Genomic DNA, 15,683 nt, shown 5'->3' with positions numbered 1-15,683 from the left:
TCACATATCTCATATGAAATGATAGCTTTCTCCCTAGTTGTCATATATTTCCCAAGTGCTGACCAGTTAATTTTTTTTTTTTCCCTCAAAGGCAAGAAAATCATTTTTGGAATAATTCCTTGAAAGGCTTTGGATAAGGAGATGTGCAACAAATATTTTGAAGCATATTTTCAAAGTAATATGCTTCGAAGTTGAAAATTTATTCTTTCAAGCATTCAGTACAAACACAAAATACTGTGGAAGAAAATAGCATCCCTACAACACATTGGACAGAATCTTATTGTCATAGTTGGACTTTTACAGATTCAGGGAAGTACTGAAATATGTGCTTAATTTAATCAGTTGTAGTGCACTAACTTCATACATTTAATTTTGTACTTAAATGTTAGGCATCAGTTTAAACAGATCAGAAATAGAGCCATCTAGAGCCTTGAAAAACTTGGCCTACTGAACACAAAAATTCTTTATGCTACAAGCCATGTATCTTCACAGGCATAATTAAACATCAAAAGTTATACTGTAAATATTTTGGAATGTATCCTTCAACTAACCAACAACTTTAAAAAACAGACTTCTCAAAACAGATTTTCAAAATACAGAATTTTCTCAACCACTGTTCTGACAATATATCTGCCTTATAGATAAGTTAAAAGATATGTTTCGTTATCACAGAAAGTAATAGTATAATTGCAGTCAAGAGTAATTGATATTAACTTTAAAACTAATATATGCTGAAAATATTTTTTCATTATTTGTAACTTCTCCATCACTGCTTTGATTTCAAAGCACTCACTGATCTGAATTTATTTTGCATGTTGTTTCTTCTTAAATCATGGATTGACTGGATTTGGACTTCATACCCAGCGTATATCATAATTCCAAATTAACTTATGAGTGTCTTGCTATTGAGCGTTAGTTAACCTTTACATGTACTGATTTAATGCAATCTGAAAAATAAATCCACATTTTCCACCTATAAATAAAATCTAAATCCTTAGCTAATGTATAGCACTACCTTCAAAGTTATCAGTTTTGGTTTTTTTTTTTTTGCATCAGTATAGATTACTTTTGAGACTTTACACTCCTGTTTCCTCAGTTTTATTACAGTTTTCCTTTTATTTGAATTAATGTCATTCTCCACATCTCTTATATAATATAATTGGATTTAAATAGTTGAATAAAGTACATAGAGAAGGTGATAAGCTTATTACTGAATTAAAAGTCAGTAACACTGCAGAAGTTCAGACGTCTCATTCTTTTTTGGGGAAGCATTTTCATCTTATGTAATTACTTTTATACAAAATGTACATAAAATAATAGGATACATCATATACACCATGTTCTGCCATGAATTATCCATTTAAAAATGTCATTAATTTTTAATCTCCACTTTCAAAATTGCAAAATATCATAGAAATGCAAAATATCATAGCAACCGCCATAGTTTGATGCAATACTTTCAGAACTCTATTCTCATTCAGATCATTTTTTTTTTCCATAAGAAATCTAAACATACTGTAAATGTTAACTTTGAAAAAGGAAAGGCTTTCCTTTTTTTTCCCCACAGATCTGCAAATGTAATTTTATAAAACTCATCACCACATGGCCAATAAATTATATTTGAGAAAGTGAAGAGTTAGTCTCACTCTGATCTTAATCTAGAACTTAGTTAACTGAAAATCTATGCAAACTTGATCAACGTTTTTACAGTATACTACTAAAAGAGAGAATTTGAATTCATTCATTCAGTACCTTTCAATTCATGGACTGCATTTGAGATTGATGGTAGTCTTGCTCTGTAGGCATCTGAGTCAGTAGAGGTAAGACTTCTTAAGAGTTTGACTGGCCATTTGTGGCTGTGCTACACCTCTTTACAAAATAGCACTGTGTGCTGACTCCAGGCTTTGAAATTATTCTACTGCTTCTTGGGAAGAATAGAAGATGGAGTGAAGGTTTTCAACACCGAGTCTGTGAGGAATTGTAAAATACTATCATGTGGTAAAATCAAGGTGGAATTTACAGTTTGCATTGGTGTGGAAGTGCAGATGCTCAGAGGAGAAGTCAATTCACACTCAGTTATCCTTAAGAATTTTCCTCAATTTGCTGCATTGTTTTTATTTTATGATTGCTAACAAAGTCCGGGATTATGTATGAAAATCACACAGTAAATACATCCATAGCAAATAATCGTGACTGATCTCAAAATGTACACAGATATCTTACTGTTTCTCAAGGAAGTGAATTTCAGAGTCATTATTCTTGGACAGAGATACTCATAGATGTCATACACCTACTGAGTTTTTTACTTTCAGTCATTTTGAATAAAAACGTGAAAAATAGCTGAAGTAGTCAGAGCCATCAAAGTTAGTTAATGTGCTAAAAAATATATTTATATATATTGGAATAAAGCAGAGCATTTAAACAGTTTGAAATAAACAGCCAGTTAAAGAAAATATGAAGTTAAATCTGAGCATGTAGTGTTGAAGATGGAAATCTTAGACATCTGGTTGACAGAATGCATTATGATGAGGGCCAATGACAAATCCAAGTCTTCAGGAAAAGAAGGTAAATCCTACTATAAAACAAAGTAAATCTTGAGAAAATAAGTTTGCATTTTAATTTCTTTCCTTTTTTTTTTTTTTTCATAAAATGTTGTCAGCTGAAATTGTGAAATCATCTTAATTTTGAACTATACTATCATCTCCCAGTAGTGCATTAAGGAACACAACCAGTTTCAGTAATGTTCACTCTTCCATTTTCTCTCCATTGACAAGCACTTTAACTTTGATTGCAGTGTGTCAGATTCTTTCTGATGGATGATTCTAGAAAGTGTGAATTTAGACTGATGTTTAGCAATCTCCTTATTTAATCAGAAAATTCTAATATAATTTTGTTTGCCATCCCAGTAAGCCACTGTTTTTTGGTATTCTTGTGGCAAAAGTTCGTACTAAAACCCCTTTAGAAAAATGGGCATTCTGTGATTCCTTTTTGCTATCTTCAAATCAAAGTAATCTAGCTGGCAAGTAAAAAAGAGTAATTTTTCTCAGCTGCCAAGCCTGCAGTTTTTACTACATTGTGTATAGTTCAGCCTGGTTTCTGGTTATCTCTCTTATTACTAGTTCTAATAGCAGCCCTAAGATCCAAACAAAGCCCACAGTAACTCATGTGGAAGCTACCGTGATGATGCTTTAAGTTTGTTACAGACTACATATTAATCACTATGTAAATTCATCATGGTGGTAAATGCATTGTGGTTTACCATAATTGTTCTTTCAATTAAAAAAAAAAAAAAAAATTAGAAAAGAGAGAGAGAATCTGTGTTCTAAGATTAACATTTTAAAATATAACTGAGGTGCTAAGTGTCTCTTTTACACCTGTTCCAAATTACTAAATATGAGCACAAGGGAAGAAGAGAAATTTGAGTTTTATTTAGGTATGTCATGTCAGCCATAGAGGTTGCTATATATACATTCTGATCTGAAGAAACTTCTTGCTTTTATAATAGAAGAAAACTTCCAAGACTAGCTTTCAGGCTCTGTGTTGAGATTCCAGTTCACAAAGAATATTTCGAGCTGTGTAGGTTTGATTTTACGTTGCAGACAGACAGTAAATTTAGAATCTTTCACTGCTATTTGAAGACAATTTGCATTCAAAGTTCTCTCTTACTGTGGTCTGGCGATACATTACTGCTTTTCCAGTTTCTGTATTTTAGCTAATATGCATGTAGAATAAGCTACAAAAATTAAACCTGAAAATAAAACTGAATGCTGAATGGTTTCTTCTGTTTATAAAAGCAGCAGATTTAATGTTACTCAGAAACCTCTTTTTTTTTTTTTTTTTTTTTTTTTTGATTCAGAAAAGAGGATGTATCTATTGAGTGGACCTTGTAATTTTGTTTTTGAAGGCACATATAAGGTGTAATTGCACAGATCATGTGAGTAACATAGTCTGCCTCTCTGTTGACAAGAATAGACCAGCAGTGATACAAACTGAGTCTCATGTGAAATCTTAATTGAAAGATTCCTTGTGAAATGTCTGAAAAATCTCACTGGCAGGTGAAGGTGTTTTTTAATCACTGAGAATAAAGACTTCAATCAATATGGTTCAAACTATTTACCCCAGAGCAGTAGAGCAGTGTTGTTTTTTTTTTTAAATGGTGTTCATAGCTTCGGGCTCAAGGCCAAGAAAATTTAGCCTCCTGAGTTCTTAACATAATTATTGTTTTCTCTATTATCTAGCAAAGGTGTTAATTTGCTTCCCAGTAATTAACTTCCCTATGTGATTGTCAGGAAGTTTAATCGATAGTATGAACAGATAGACCAAGCTGTCGTTCCTTCTGTGACCAATACTTGTCACCTCACCCCTGTGGAGGTGTCACTGTTTTAATAAAATGAACAGATGTGATGTGCAGAATTTCTTCAGAGAGCTAGTATCTAAATTGTTCCTCTTTGATTCCAAACATGAAGGTGCAGCCAATCAAATCCTGGCGATATAATAGCCTCAGGATCAAACCTAAGAGCATTATCTGCCTCCTGCTAAAGCAGCACCTGACAAATCAATTTATTAAAGATTCACACCACATTGAATTCTCAGACACTTTAAACACTGTGATGATATTATAATAAAAGGAGGAGCAGAAGGCTTGATCTAATATAATTCTACTTATGTCCATTATGGACCGGACATAATGTAGTTCTCTTCAGAGCTGGTGACAGACTCATTCCTGGTGGAATTCCAATCTGCCTTGGCAGCTTTGGACTTTCTTTATTAAGAAGGATGTAACTCAATGGTCTCACTTTTCTTCCAGAGCAATGTTGTCTGTTCTGACTCGTGGATTCTTAAATCTTCTCTTGTGAAATCTTGACACTGGTTATTTACTTCAGTGTGCTTTACAAAAATATTTTCTGTTTCATTTATTTCTTTTCTTGAACTATTCTTCTGTGACATATTTAGTCTATTTGCTTTATTCAGTTTTTAAACTGTAGGAGTTATCAGTAAGACCAAGAACAATAAAATTAGCTTTTCAGGTGGCAGAGATTATGCCTAAATCTACACATGAGAATTATATCCTATACATTAAATGCATTTACAGTGCTACAGAATGATAATAATAGTAGCACTAGATAGAAAGTGGAATGCCCGTCCTTCAGAAATATTATTATATATAATATATATATATAATATATATATATATATAATAAATGATCAGAATGTTCATATAAATTCCAAAATAATCCATGATTCAAAATGGATAAATTCATTGAGATTTTTTTCTTGATTGCTTGCAATTAATTCCAAAGAATGCCAAGCTGAAGGACAGCGATACGAACATTTTGAAAGAAGAATCAGAATCACCCCTGAAAGAATAAGTAACGGGGTGAAGGAAATGACTTTGTTGGGATTTGCAGAGACAGCTATTGGAGTCTGGTTTGTTTATTTCTGAAAAGGTTTCATTTAGATTGAGAATAAGAAACAACTCACATCTTGTTATAAGAACTCGGCATCGCTTCTGTTTACTCTGTTCATGCTGCCATGTTTAACTCCACACAATTCTTTTTTATTTATGCACTAAGATGAGACTGTGAAAGGAGTATCTGGCCTTTCCTTTTTCCTAAGAAATTACATACTAACAAAGGATCAGAGGATCTCTGCTCGGCAGTCCCACCTTCAGCTGCATCGATATTTTGCCCAGTTCTTTCCTCCTTGAAAAGTTTACAGTTTAGAGGGACTGCGGCAGTTCTCACTTAAAAATAATAACAACAACAACAACAACAACAACAATAATAATAATAATAATAATAAAGCCAACAGGGAAAAAAAGGGAAAAAGAAAGGGCAATGGAAATGGAAACGGAAAGGGAGAAGGAAGAAGGAAAAGAAAAAACTTAGCCCACTATAAGAATCATGGAAATTTGCTTTCCTTGGCACTTGCAAAGCAGTTAGATTGTACCTGTTCAAACTGCCTCTCCAGTATTAAATGCTGACCTCCTCTCCTCCTTCATATGCAGTCTATATTTACAGAGAACATATCTTTTCTTCTCTTTGTCCTTCAGAAAGTTGAAAAGAGAGTTCATTTACTTTGGACAAGTGCTTTAATTATGGGGAGTGCAGAATGAATTATCTTGGATGGAAAAAATATATGTATAAGAAAGAAAAAAAAGTAAAGTTCACTTTTATTATATTTTCTATGAAGAAATAAGATGATTTTAAGCTGCAATCTTAGCTTTCCTTCAATTCTATTATTTTCAAAGATAGATTTCTTGAAACATAGCTGTTTGTTTTAGTACTTTGTTTTCTCCAGTCTTATGAATCACGGTGGTCTATTTTAAAAAGCATATATCTTTTATAAATCCCTTTAATAATATCTACACAATACTGAGGTAGCATTTCTTTGAACAGCAACCACATCCAGCAGTTTGAACTGTAGACCCTATTGCTTTTTATTCTTTCAAACTACCAGCTTTGTGGTTTGAAGTTTCAATTTACAGCTGACACTGGTATTTGACTTGCTGTAATATTTTATGCCCTGGTTACAATTAAAAGCATTATTATGGAAAGTAATGATATTACCATGGTCATACTGTTAGAGTCGATTTTTTTTTTTCACATATATTCCTGTTTTATAAAAAAATGTGATAGGCTGTTGGGACTTATGAGACTGTTCCTGTCAGATAAGTCTTGCTTTTCACACTAATTGCAGTTATAACTATGGACTCCAAGTAGGATGTAGTTGCCCGAACTACAAGAAAATTTGAGATTATTATTTGTATTACATGGCAACAATTAAATTTGCAGCCTACTGAGCAAAGTATTGCCCTATAAAGATATAATAAGAGACAGGCTCTTCTCTAAAAAACTGGCAATCTAAACAGAAAAGACAGTTGAGATACAGCGGAGATGAAGAGTTATCTACAAAGTGGTACAGAATATTGAGGAGAAATTGCTAAAGATCATTTGGCTCAGCTTAGATTGTTACTCTTTCATGTGGGCACCAACAGTGCTGCCACAAGTGACCTGGAGATATTAGAAGGGCCTACATGGCTGTGGGGGTTGAGGATGGGCCCAAGCCATGTCTTCCTCATCCTTCTGAGTTTGCACAGAAATGTATAATGCAGGGTTATTGTAAAAGAATAATAATTTTTTTAAAAAGGAGAAACATAATCCAGCAGTATGTCTTCTCAAGCGCACTCAACACATGATGTAAATAAAATAAATCTGAACTATGAACGAGGTCACAGAGATAAAACATTGTTAGAATAGCAGAGATAAGGAGGGACAGCTTCCCTCACTGCAGTGTTGTGAATCCACTGATCCTGTTGTTATGGTTCAAGAAGATAAATGGCTTCCCAAAGTAGCAGTGGTTTGTGAAGATTCGTGGTCTTTTACAAGTAGCTATCATCATAAATCAAAGCTACATAGAGCATGAATTCACTTCAGCAATTTTGTATGAATCGCTCTTATTTGAACTGGTGTATAAGACTAGATGCACCATCGCATGCATTTGTAAAGGACAACTAAATTTTTGACAATTTGCCATAAACCTATTATCACATTTTGTTAGTTGAAAAGTGTAGCAGCTTTTGGTTATGAAGTATTATACAATTCAAGGCTGTGATGGCAGAATTTTAATGCCTTTAGTACAAGTTAAGCTCTATAGAAAAAGAAGATACACATAAATGACAACTGCATAGATTTTACAGACAAGGCTTAAGTGCTGGAAATGCTGTCAATCAAGCTAATGAACACACAACATTTTATTCGCTATAAAGATTGTCAAAGACTTTTGTATTATTATTCTTGGATAAATAAGGAAGAAAATGTATCATTAAGGTGTCATTTGGAGAAATTATAAAATAGCCCATTTCAATTGCTATCTAGTGGTAAATTTTGACATAATGATATGATATACAAAGTGGTTTTCTCCTACAGATAGTCTTTTCCTGGGCTCTGATAAATGGAAAAAATGCTACAGTTGAAATTTTTATCCATAGGCCCATCTCAAGTAGTATGCCACTGAATAAGGAATTCTTAAACTGGCCAGACAAAACAATTTTTCAGGTATTTTCAGACTACTTTTCTTCAATAGTGTATTTGTTTTTTGCACATTTGAATGCTTATTTAGAAGAAAAAAGACCATTTAAGATTGGATTAGACTATACAATCAACAATTAAACAGGAATATATATTTTCTGAAACTTTATGTTGTAATTTGACTGAAAAGCCAACTGGCAGCAATGGTCCTGAGAATATGTGTTGAATATGAGTCATCAGTGTGCTCAAGTGGTCAAGAATGCCAACACCATCCCATCCTATATCAGAGAGAGCGTGGCCAGCAGGACTAGGGAAGTGAACATCCCTCTGTACCTGGCACTGGTGAGGCCTCACCTCAAATGCTGTGTTCAGTTTTGAGCCCCTCTCTACAGGACAGACATTGAAGCCCTGGAGTACGTCCAGAGAAGGGCAACAAAGTTTTGAAGGCTCTGGAGCACAAGTCCAATGGGAAGCGGCTGAGGGAACTGGGATTATTTAGACTAGAGAAAAAGAAGCTCAGAGGAGACCTCATTGCTCTCTGTAACTACCTGAAATGTAGCGAGGCAGGGGTCGTTCTCATCTCCCAACTAGAAGGCAATAGGACAAGAGGAAATGGCCTGACGTTGCACCAGAGGAGGAGCACAGCAAGGCATGCTGCACAAGGAGCATTCCTGAACCAGGGAGATACCAGGGTAGTAAGGAGGCCTGCAAGCAGGTCTCCATAAGAAGTTGGAATGAGCTATAGTTTTGCACCCTCCTATGAGTGCTATGCTCATAGCAGAAGCGAAGATCGTTCCCAGACTTTACACAGAGTGTGCCTTGGGCTGTGAGGAGAAAATTGTTGTGTTTCTAATCCCATATAGACTAGAGAGAATCACTTTTGTATCGATAGGGTAAACAGTAGCTCTTATTTAAATGAAAAAAATTAGGAACAATAATTGGATTTGTTCCATTTATGCAACAGAAGAAAGGGAGAAGAAAGTGCATTGATATTATGTGACATGTTATGGCAGCTTTACATTGCACAGTCAGATGTTTGCTTATGTTACTGCTATTAACCCAGTGTTTTGGATTCCCCAGCTGGGAAAATTGCATTGACTTCCAGGATGCTTCCAAAGATACTTCAAAAAGGATCTTAAGAAACACACTCGCACAGAACATTTTGATATTCTGGAATAGATCCAAAAAACCACTTGGCTTCAGTTGAAGCAAAAATAGAAGTGTGCTATGGTCTTGTATGCATGAATGGTCTTGTATAGGTTTTGTAATTCAAAATATCAGGGATATGCAAAATATTTAGAGCAAGAGACTCAAGGGTCCTGCTCTCCTCCAACACAGGGAGCAGGCACCTTTTTTTTTCCTTGTTACAGGGAATTGTCAGATCTTTTGATGAGACTCATTGCATTTTTCTGGTCTTTGCTGACTCTGTCTGCAGAATACTTATCAGTGTATTCAGCATTGTGCCCTGTTCCTATACTGAACAACACTGAGCATCCAAGTTACAAGCTAAGTAGTTCTAGGTATTTATTACAGCCTAAATATGTCTGATATGCATCTGACTCTAGCAGTAATGTTTACTTCCATTGTGATATTTTACATTTATTCTTTGCTGCTGAAATATGGTATGCCATTTCAATCTACTCACTACTAACACATGGAAGATAAAGCCTGCAGAAGGGGAAGGTGAAAAATAAACGTGACCATCTATAAATAGAAAGTTAAGTAAACTTGTTTGATCAATCACTGTATATTATATTTTTCTCAGTATTTGAAGTGAGTAGTAAGAAAAATTGTATTACATATGCACTTGATATCTACCAATGAAAAAATAAATTAGAAAGTACTGAAATCTCATCATATGTTGTATCAAGTATCATGTTTTAATATCATCACTTTCTATGTCTCCCAGCACTGTAGTACTAGCTGTTAATCTTCACGAATGGCTGGTATAATGTGTTGATTAGAGTGTAATAGTTTAATCATCTCTCAGTGGTAGGAGTTCATGTTGTAGTTTCACAGATCATGAAATGTGTCTGTTTAAGATATGAGCGCATTATCTTTCCTTTCCTTTTTTTTTTTTTTTTTTTCTTCTTTTTATTTTTTTCAGAAAGCACTATGTAACCACGCTCATTTTATCTCTGTCTCTCTTTTACCTGCAGTGTGGTGCTCATTAGCATGATCATTCAAGACACAGGGATAGTCAAGGATGATGTTTATTACAGGGAAAAAAAGAGCACTTTCTTATTGGAAATGCATTTGCATTGCAAGTTAAAGACTGTAAACCCTCCTTATCATGTCTGAACACTGCATCTGATTAGTTGTTAGGCTGTAAAGCCTGCAAAGGACAACAAATTGACAATGGTTCTTAAGTTATTACACAAATATGAAAATTGAAAAGGCACATTCTGAGTACATTCTCTCCTCTGGGATGTATATATTTTTTTGGCATCATGAACCCGAGTTTGAGTAAATAAATATACCAGTGTCTCTGAAGAACAGAAGAGAACGTAAAAGTTCGCAATTAAAACAGGTATTCAGGAATGCAACTTTTGGATCTGATCCTCCCTGCGTGCATTAGTACACTCTTCTGAAGTCAGCAAAGCTTGGATGATTTATACAACCTGCAGATCTGAGTTTTGCCAAAGGATGTACTTTGAAACACTTCACTTACCCCTATTTATCTTTCTTTTTTTTTTTTTAATTATTATTTTTAACACCAGTAAATAAATTTGAAAATGCACTCTTCAGGGTTGGAAGGCTTTACCAAGCCAGTGGACCTCCTTTAGACAAGTCAGGCTTGATCCCTTCTCACAGTAGCTGTGCAAGCCTTGAAGGAAAAGGAAGTTTGGGAATGTGCTTTGCAGGGAGATTAAGGTGTAATTTTCTCTTTCTTACTTGGGAATTGTTTTCCTAGAACTGCACCAAAAGACAAAACGCTGCTCATCTGGTATAGTAAAATTTACAAAATACTTCTATTGAATTTAATTTTTTTCAGAAGCAAAAACAAAAAGAAAAAACAACCAAAACCTGGGATTAGATGCTTAGTCTTTTTGGACATGGGATAAAATTAGGGAGGAGAAAAAAAAAACCCACAATGATTAAGAGTTAGGCACCAAATACTTCATGAAAGAAGCAAAAAAAGCTTAATTTCCCTTACTTTTCTCCCAGAGATAGGAGAGGGGCAGTGGTACTGATCTCAAGAAGAGAATAGCATAAGGCTAATATCCAAAGAGGAAGGCATGGCAAGAAAATGAATAACGCATTACCAAAGAGATTCCAGATGAATCATTAAAACCACTTTATTAAAAATTAAATCATCCTCTTTGCCCCTTCCCTTTCGTTTTGTTTCTTCCAGAAGGTCTTTCAATGCTATTTATCTTCCAGTGAATGGTAAACCGTCACAGAATATTCTATGCCAGAAAATATCTGTTTTATTTCATCCTGACCCCATGCCCCACTGAATATGGAGGTTGGCTGGACTAGCTCATTTAGGAAAGAAATTTCTTATTACCCTGTTAAAATATATATATATATATATATATACTTTTTTTTTTTTTTTTTTTCCGTATTAAAATATTCTGCCATAGAAAAAAGAGACTAAACTAAACCAAGCAGGCATACCTCTTGATTTGATTGTAGTAGAATATTCTTTAATATTAGCAGACATTTTCCCTAATCAACCCTCTCCCCAAAGAAACCTAAACTTACAGCAGCGTTAAATATTATGAGCAATTCTAGTTCTAAGCAGGAGGCTGCTTCAGCCTGTTGGATCATTGCATTCACAATATACTACCCAAAAGGTGCAACTGGAAGAGTGAAAGCAATAGGATAAGTGACTTTTATGCAGTAAAAAGCAGCAGGAGGGCAGACAGAATTAAAGTATTGGAATGTGGAAACAAGAAAGAACAGAATATATGTATATGCAAGAGTGGTATTTATTTCCTCTTCCTCTCCCCTTCACCTCATTCCCCAATGCTCCCAATTAGAGCCCTTTTTAGATGAAGTTTATTAAGATTCAAAACTTATAATTCAGCTTGTAAATTATCCTGCTCATGAAAATAGACTCACTGATTAATAAGATTCTGTTAATGAGATTCAATCTATATATCCTACATGGACTAAGCTAGCAGAACAAATCAAAAAGTGAGGGATATTCGCTGTGTGAATTCACAGTTAATATGTGGCTTAAGAACTCTTTCTTTTGAAAGTCTAACTTAAAATGGCTTATTGTAGTCTAAAAAAGAGTAGGCCTGTGACACCATATTTACTTGAATTTCCTAAGCTTTGGAATATACTCCATTTAAGATCATTTTCCATCTTCTCCATCTGGGTCAAAGTATACTGATCTTTAAATGTGCTTTTACTTTCAGGCCCTAGATTTGAAGGTGAGTAGCTCTGATTCTTAATTAATCTTTATGTTCTCCAGGTTGAGAAACAATGACAGTGCTTGAATTGCCTTCTAAGATCAGTTTAATATTTACGGCTTTAATTACTTTTTCTGTTTATAAACGAATATCACAAAAAATATGGTTAACTTTCTACTTTGAAAATTTCCGTTCTAAAATTGCAAAAGATCATTTGAATATATTAGAATTTCAAAAATAACCAAAGCATAAGTTCATTTTTACTCTAAAAATATCTACAAATACATAATTAAAACCTTATAAATGCTGTCTTTTTTTTTCAGATGAATTCAAATTATTTATGAAAAGGCTGCCCATGAATTATTTTCTGAACACATCTACTGTAATGCATTTGTGGACAATGGATTCTAATTTTCAACGTCGCTATGAGCAACTAGAAAACAGCATGAAGCAACTATTTCTCAAGGCACAGAAGATTGTTCACAAGCTCTTTGGCCTTAGTAAGAGATGTCATAAACAGCCACTCATCCGTATGCCAAAGCAGAGGTAAGAAAATTTGCCTATTAAAATCTGAAAAACTCAGTGTTGTTTCATGCTAGTATCTCCTTAATGGCATGGATGTTATAATGCATGACACACATTGTATATATGTACATATATGACATATATTGTATATACGTACAGAATATAGTCTTTGCATTTCTAGAACTTAAACAATGCCAACCTTCAATATTTTCCTGTCTGTGTTTTCCTAAATGTCATGGGAAAAATCATAATAAAACCTGATTTGTATACAACTTCAATATTAGAAGCAACTTCAAAATAGCATGAACATCCAGATTCACCCCCTTTGGTTTGCCCCTTTTTTACAGAATTGTGTTTTCAGTGGAATTTGGCCAATTGTAACAGTGCCAAATAATTGTATATAGAATACTGAATATCTATTCTGAAGCCAGCTTCACTATTTTAAGAACTTTCCAGGTCATTATACAGTATATACTACATACTATTGATTTCTTGTCTCATTTGTCAGATATAAATTAGATTTGAAAGGATGCCTAAGGAAAGAAAATGTGTTTTAGTTCTGCTTAGAAACTGAGAGATCCCAAAAGCTTGCTAGTCAAATCTGTATTAACATAAGTGGTTATTGTGAATTGCTGATCGAAAATGGCTTCATTGAAAGTAGTGGAAGGACAGTAGAGTAAATCTGAAATGAATGAGCTTTTAGGGAAATTATTCTTCTGAGCATCATGGGATTAGTCCAGTGACTCCTGAATTTAGCACATTTCTCCATCAGTTTTGAAGAAATCTAGTTTAGATTCAGTGTTCCAGAACTGCCAGGGGTACTTTGCTTTCAGCTCTGTTGAGGCTCCAATAATTTCTTTGGCTTTTGGTAGCACATAGCTATTCCATCCTCTTTTTCTTTCAGAAGGTGGTAGCCATTATGGCTCTCATGCTCTCTCTTTCTACACATTGTGCTCTGCTTTGTGATTTGCTGGTTGAAACAAAAATTTATAGTTTTCTCTTTAGGAGTAATTCCTTAAAATGCAAGAAACAGAATTCATCCTCACATTATTATTTTTTTCCCCACCAGAATTGAAAATAATCAAGCCCTTCAGCATAATTTTTTGGGCTATCTTCAATCAGGCATTGACCTTCGAGTGTGGATGAAATGAAGTGCAAAAAGCTAACATCAGTTGAAACTGATCACAGCACATCTGTCCCGTGTTTGTTATATGAAATTTAGTTTTTGTGTTGTTGCTGTTGTTTTTATTTTGTTTAAAAAAGGCGAAACGTGTGAGTTCACACTTTATTTGTTGATAACAAATGTAACCAGCAATGAATACTCTTGTTCTACAGGGAGTTGTACTAAGCTTCCAGGGCAGTTTCATTTTGCAATGCATTTCTAACATAGAAATATCAGAACTTCTAAAAAAATTATATCCTATTTTGGTGACCACCCAGATTTTTTTTGCAGTCCATACAGAATATGTTGTTGACATAGTGGTGAACAGAAATGGCTCAAGATCAATGCTAATAGCAGTTTTTGAAATACTTATCTAGAGGAATACATTTAGTAAAAATGAGAATTTTCCAAGGATGGATTCCATCTGATTATCTAGGAAAATTGCCTTCTGACACCAGGGGTTTTATGGCTGAAAGAAAGAGCTTTAAACTGAGAAATGTGAAGGAAAGGTCAAGCTAAACTGATTTAATTTCCAAACCTGGTTAAGAAAACAACAACAACAAAACCTCAGGCAGATAGTTGGAGATAGAGGAATGGATAAAGAATTCAATGATGGTAAGAGGAATAATAAGAAGAATGTAAACACAGATCTTGACACAATAATATTCAGGTGCTTCTAGAGGTAACAACATACTTAATTCAAACACAGTTCTGAATTTGCCCATAATTAACTGCTAACAGGTAAGTAGCAAATGAATAGGAAAATTGAGTAATGCAATGGAGAAACATTAAATATTGATCAGGCTATAAAGCTGCTGAGATATCTCAACAGAAAAGGAATAGAATGAAAAAGGAAAGCAAAACAAACCATTACCATTTATTGTGTTTTAGGGAAGACAGAAGAAAAAATCATAGCTTCATGTGCCAATGGTATTATAGATTCCAAGGAAACAGAAAGTGAGAATTTGAACAAAATAGAATATTTTCTGAAGGATGTGTTAACAGCTTGTTTGGATTAGTGTTTGAAACCTGGTAAGGGTGATTTTTATTATGGAAAGAGAGATTAGAAAGAGTTAATGGAGGTATAAATACGATTTAAAATTCTATTTTATGGGCACTTGTCTTTTCAGATACAGATTAAAGGGCCTTCTGTTTGTAGTAGAGATCACAAGGCTGGCAGTGGGTAAAAACAAAAGAACTGCGTTAATGTTTAATTTTACACTGTATTTTAAAAGTCAATAGGTGATACATATAGATTCTTGAAGTTGAAAGCTGGCTTTCTCTTTAGTGAAGCTGGGAGTCATGTCCTAAAAGTTTGATTTGATTAATGAAAACCTTCCTATAAAAGACTGGCTGTTATAGGGATTTATCTATGTTATCTGCCAGAAATCATTTTGTCACAGTTGCACTTCCACATATGGTGAAGGTTATAATTCATTACTAAAAATCCCAATCCGTCTGGCTGCAAAATATTAATACAGAACATGAAACAATTTGTTCAATTAAACAGTTAATCAGAATTGCTTGTAATTTTATATTTCCTAGTCATAGGACTAAATAATGCTTATATTTTAATTTTCTAATCCTTGAATGAAAATATTG

The 15,683-nt window shown here is 34.1% G+C and overlaps 1 protein-coding gene across 4 annotated transcripts in view; it reads left to right on the top strand.

Annotated features, from left to right (window-relative positions):
* The window catches only part of BRINP3 (BMP/retinoic acid inducible neural specific 3), a 201,626-nt gene that overhangs the window by 151,808 nt on the left and 34,135 nt on the right, over nt 1–15,683 (top strand). For all 4 annotated transcript variants that reach the window (XM_090145908.1, XM_090145911.1, XM_090145909.1 and 1 more), the window contains exon 7: nt 12,718–12,940. In XM_090145908.1, the coding sequence (XP_090002034.1) occupies nt 12,718–12,940 (223 nt within the window). The remainder of the gene's footprint in view (nt 1–12,717; nt 12,941–15,683) is intronic.

This window comes from Phasianus colchicus, chromosome 9, assembly GCF_987193195.1.
Source record: "Phasianus colchicus chromosome 9, bPhaCol1.hap1.1, whole genome shotgun sequence".
NCBI classification, from domain to species: Eukaryota; Metazoa; Chordata; class Aves; order Galliformes; family Phasianidae; genus Phasianus; species Phasianus colchicus.
Note: the sequence above shows the minus strand (reverse complement) of the source record. Positions and strands in the feature narration are given on the sequence as shown.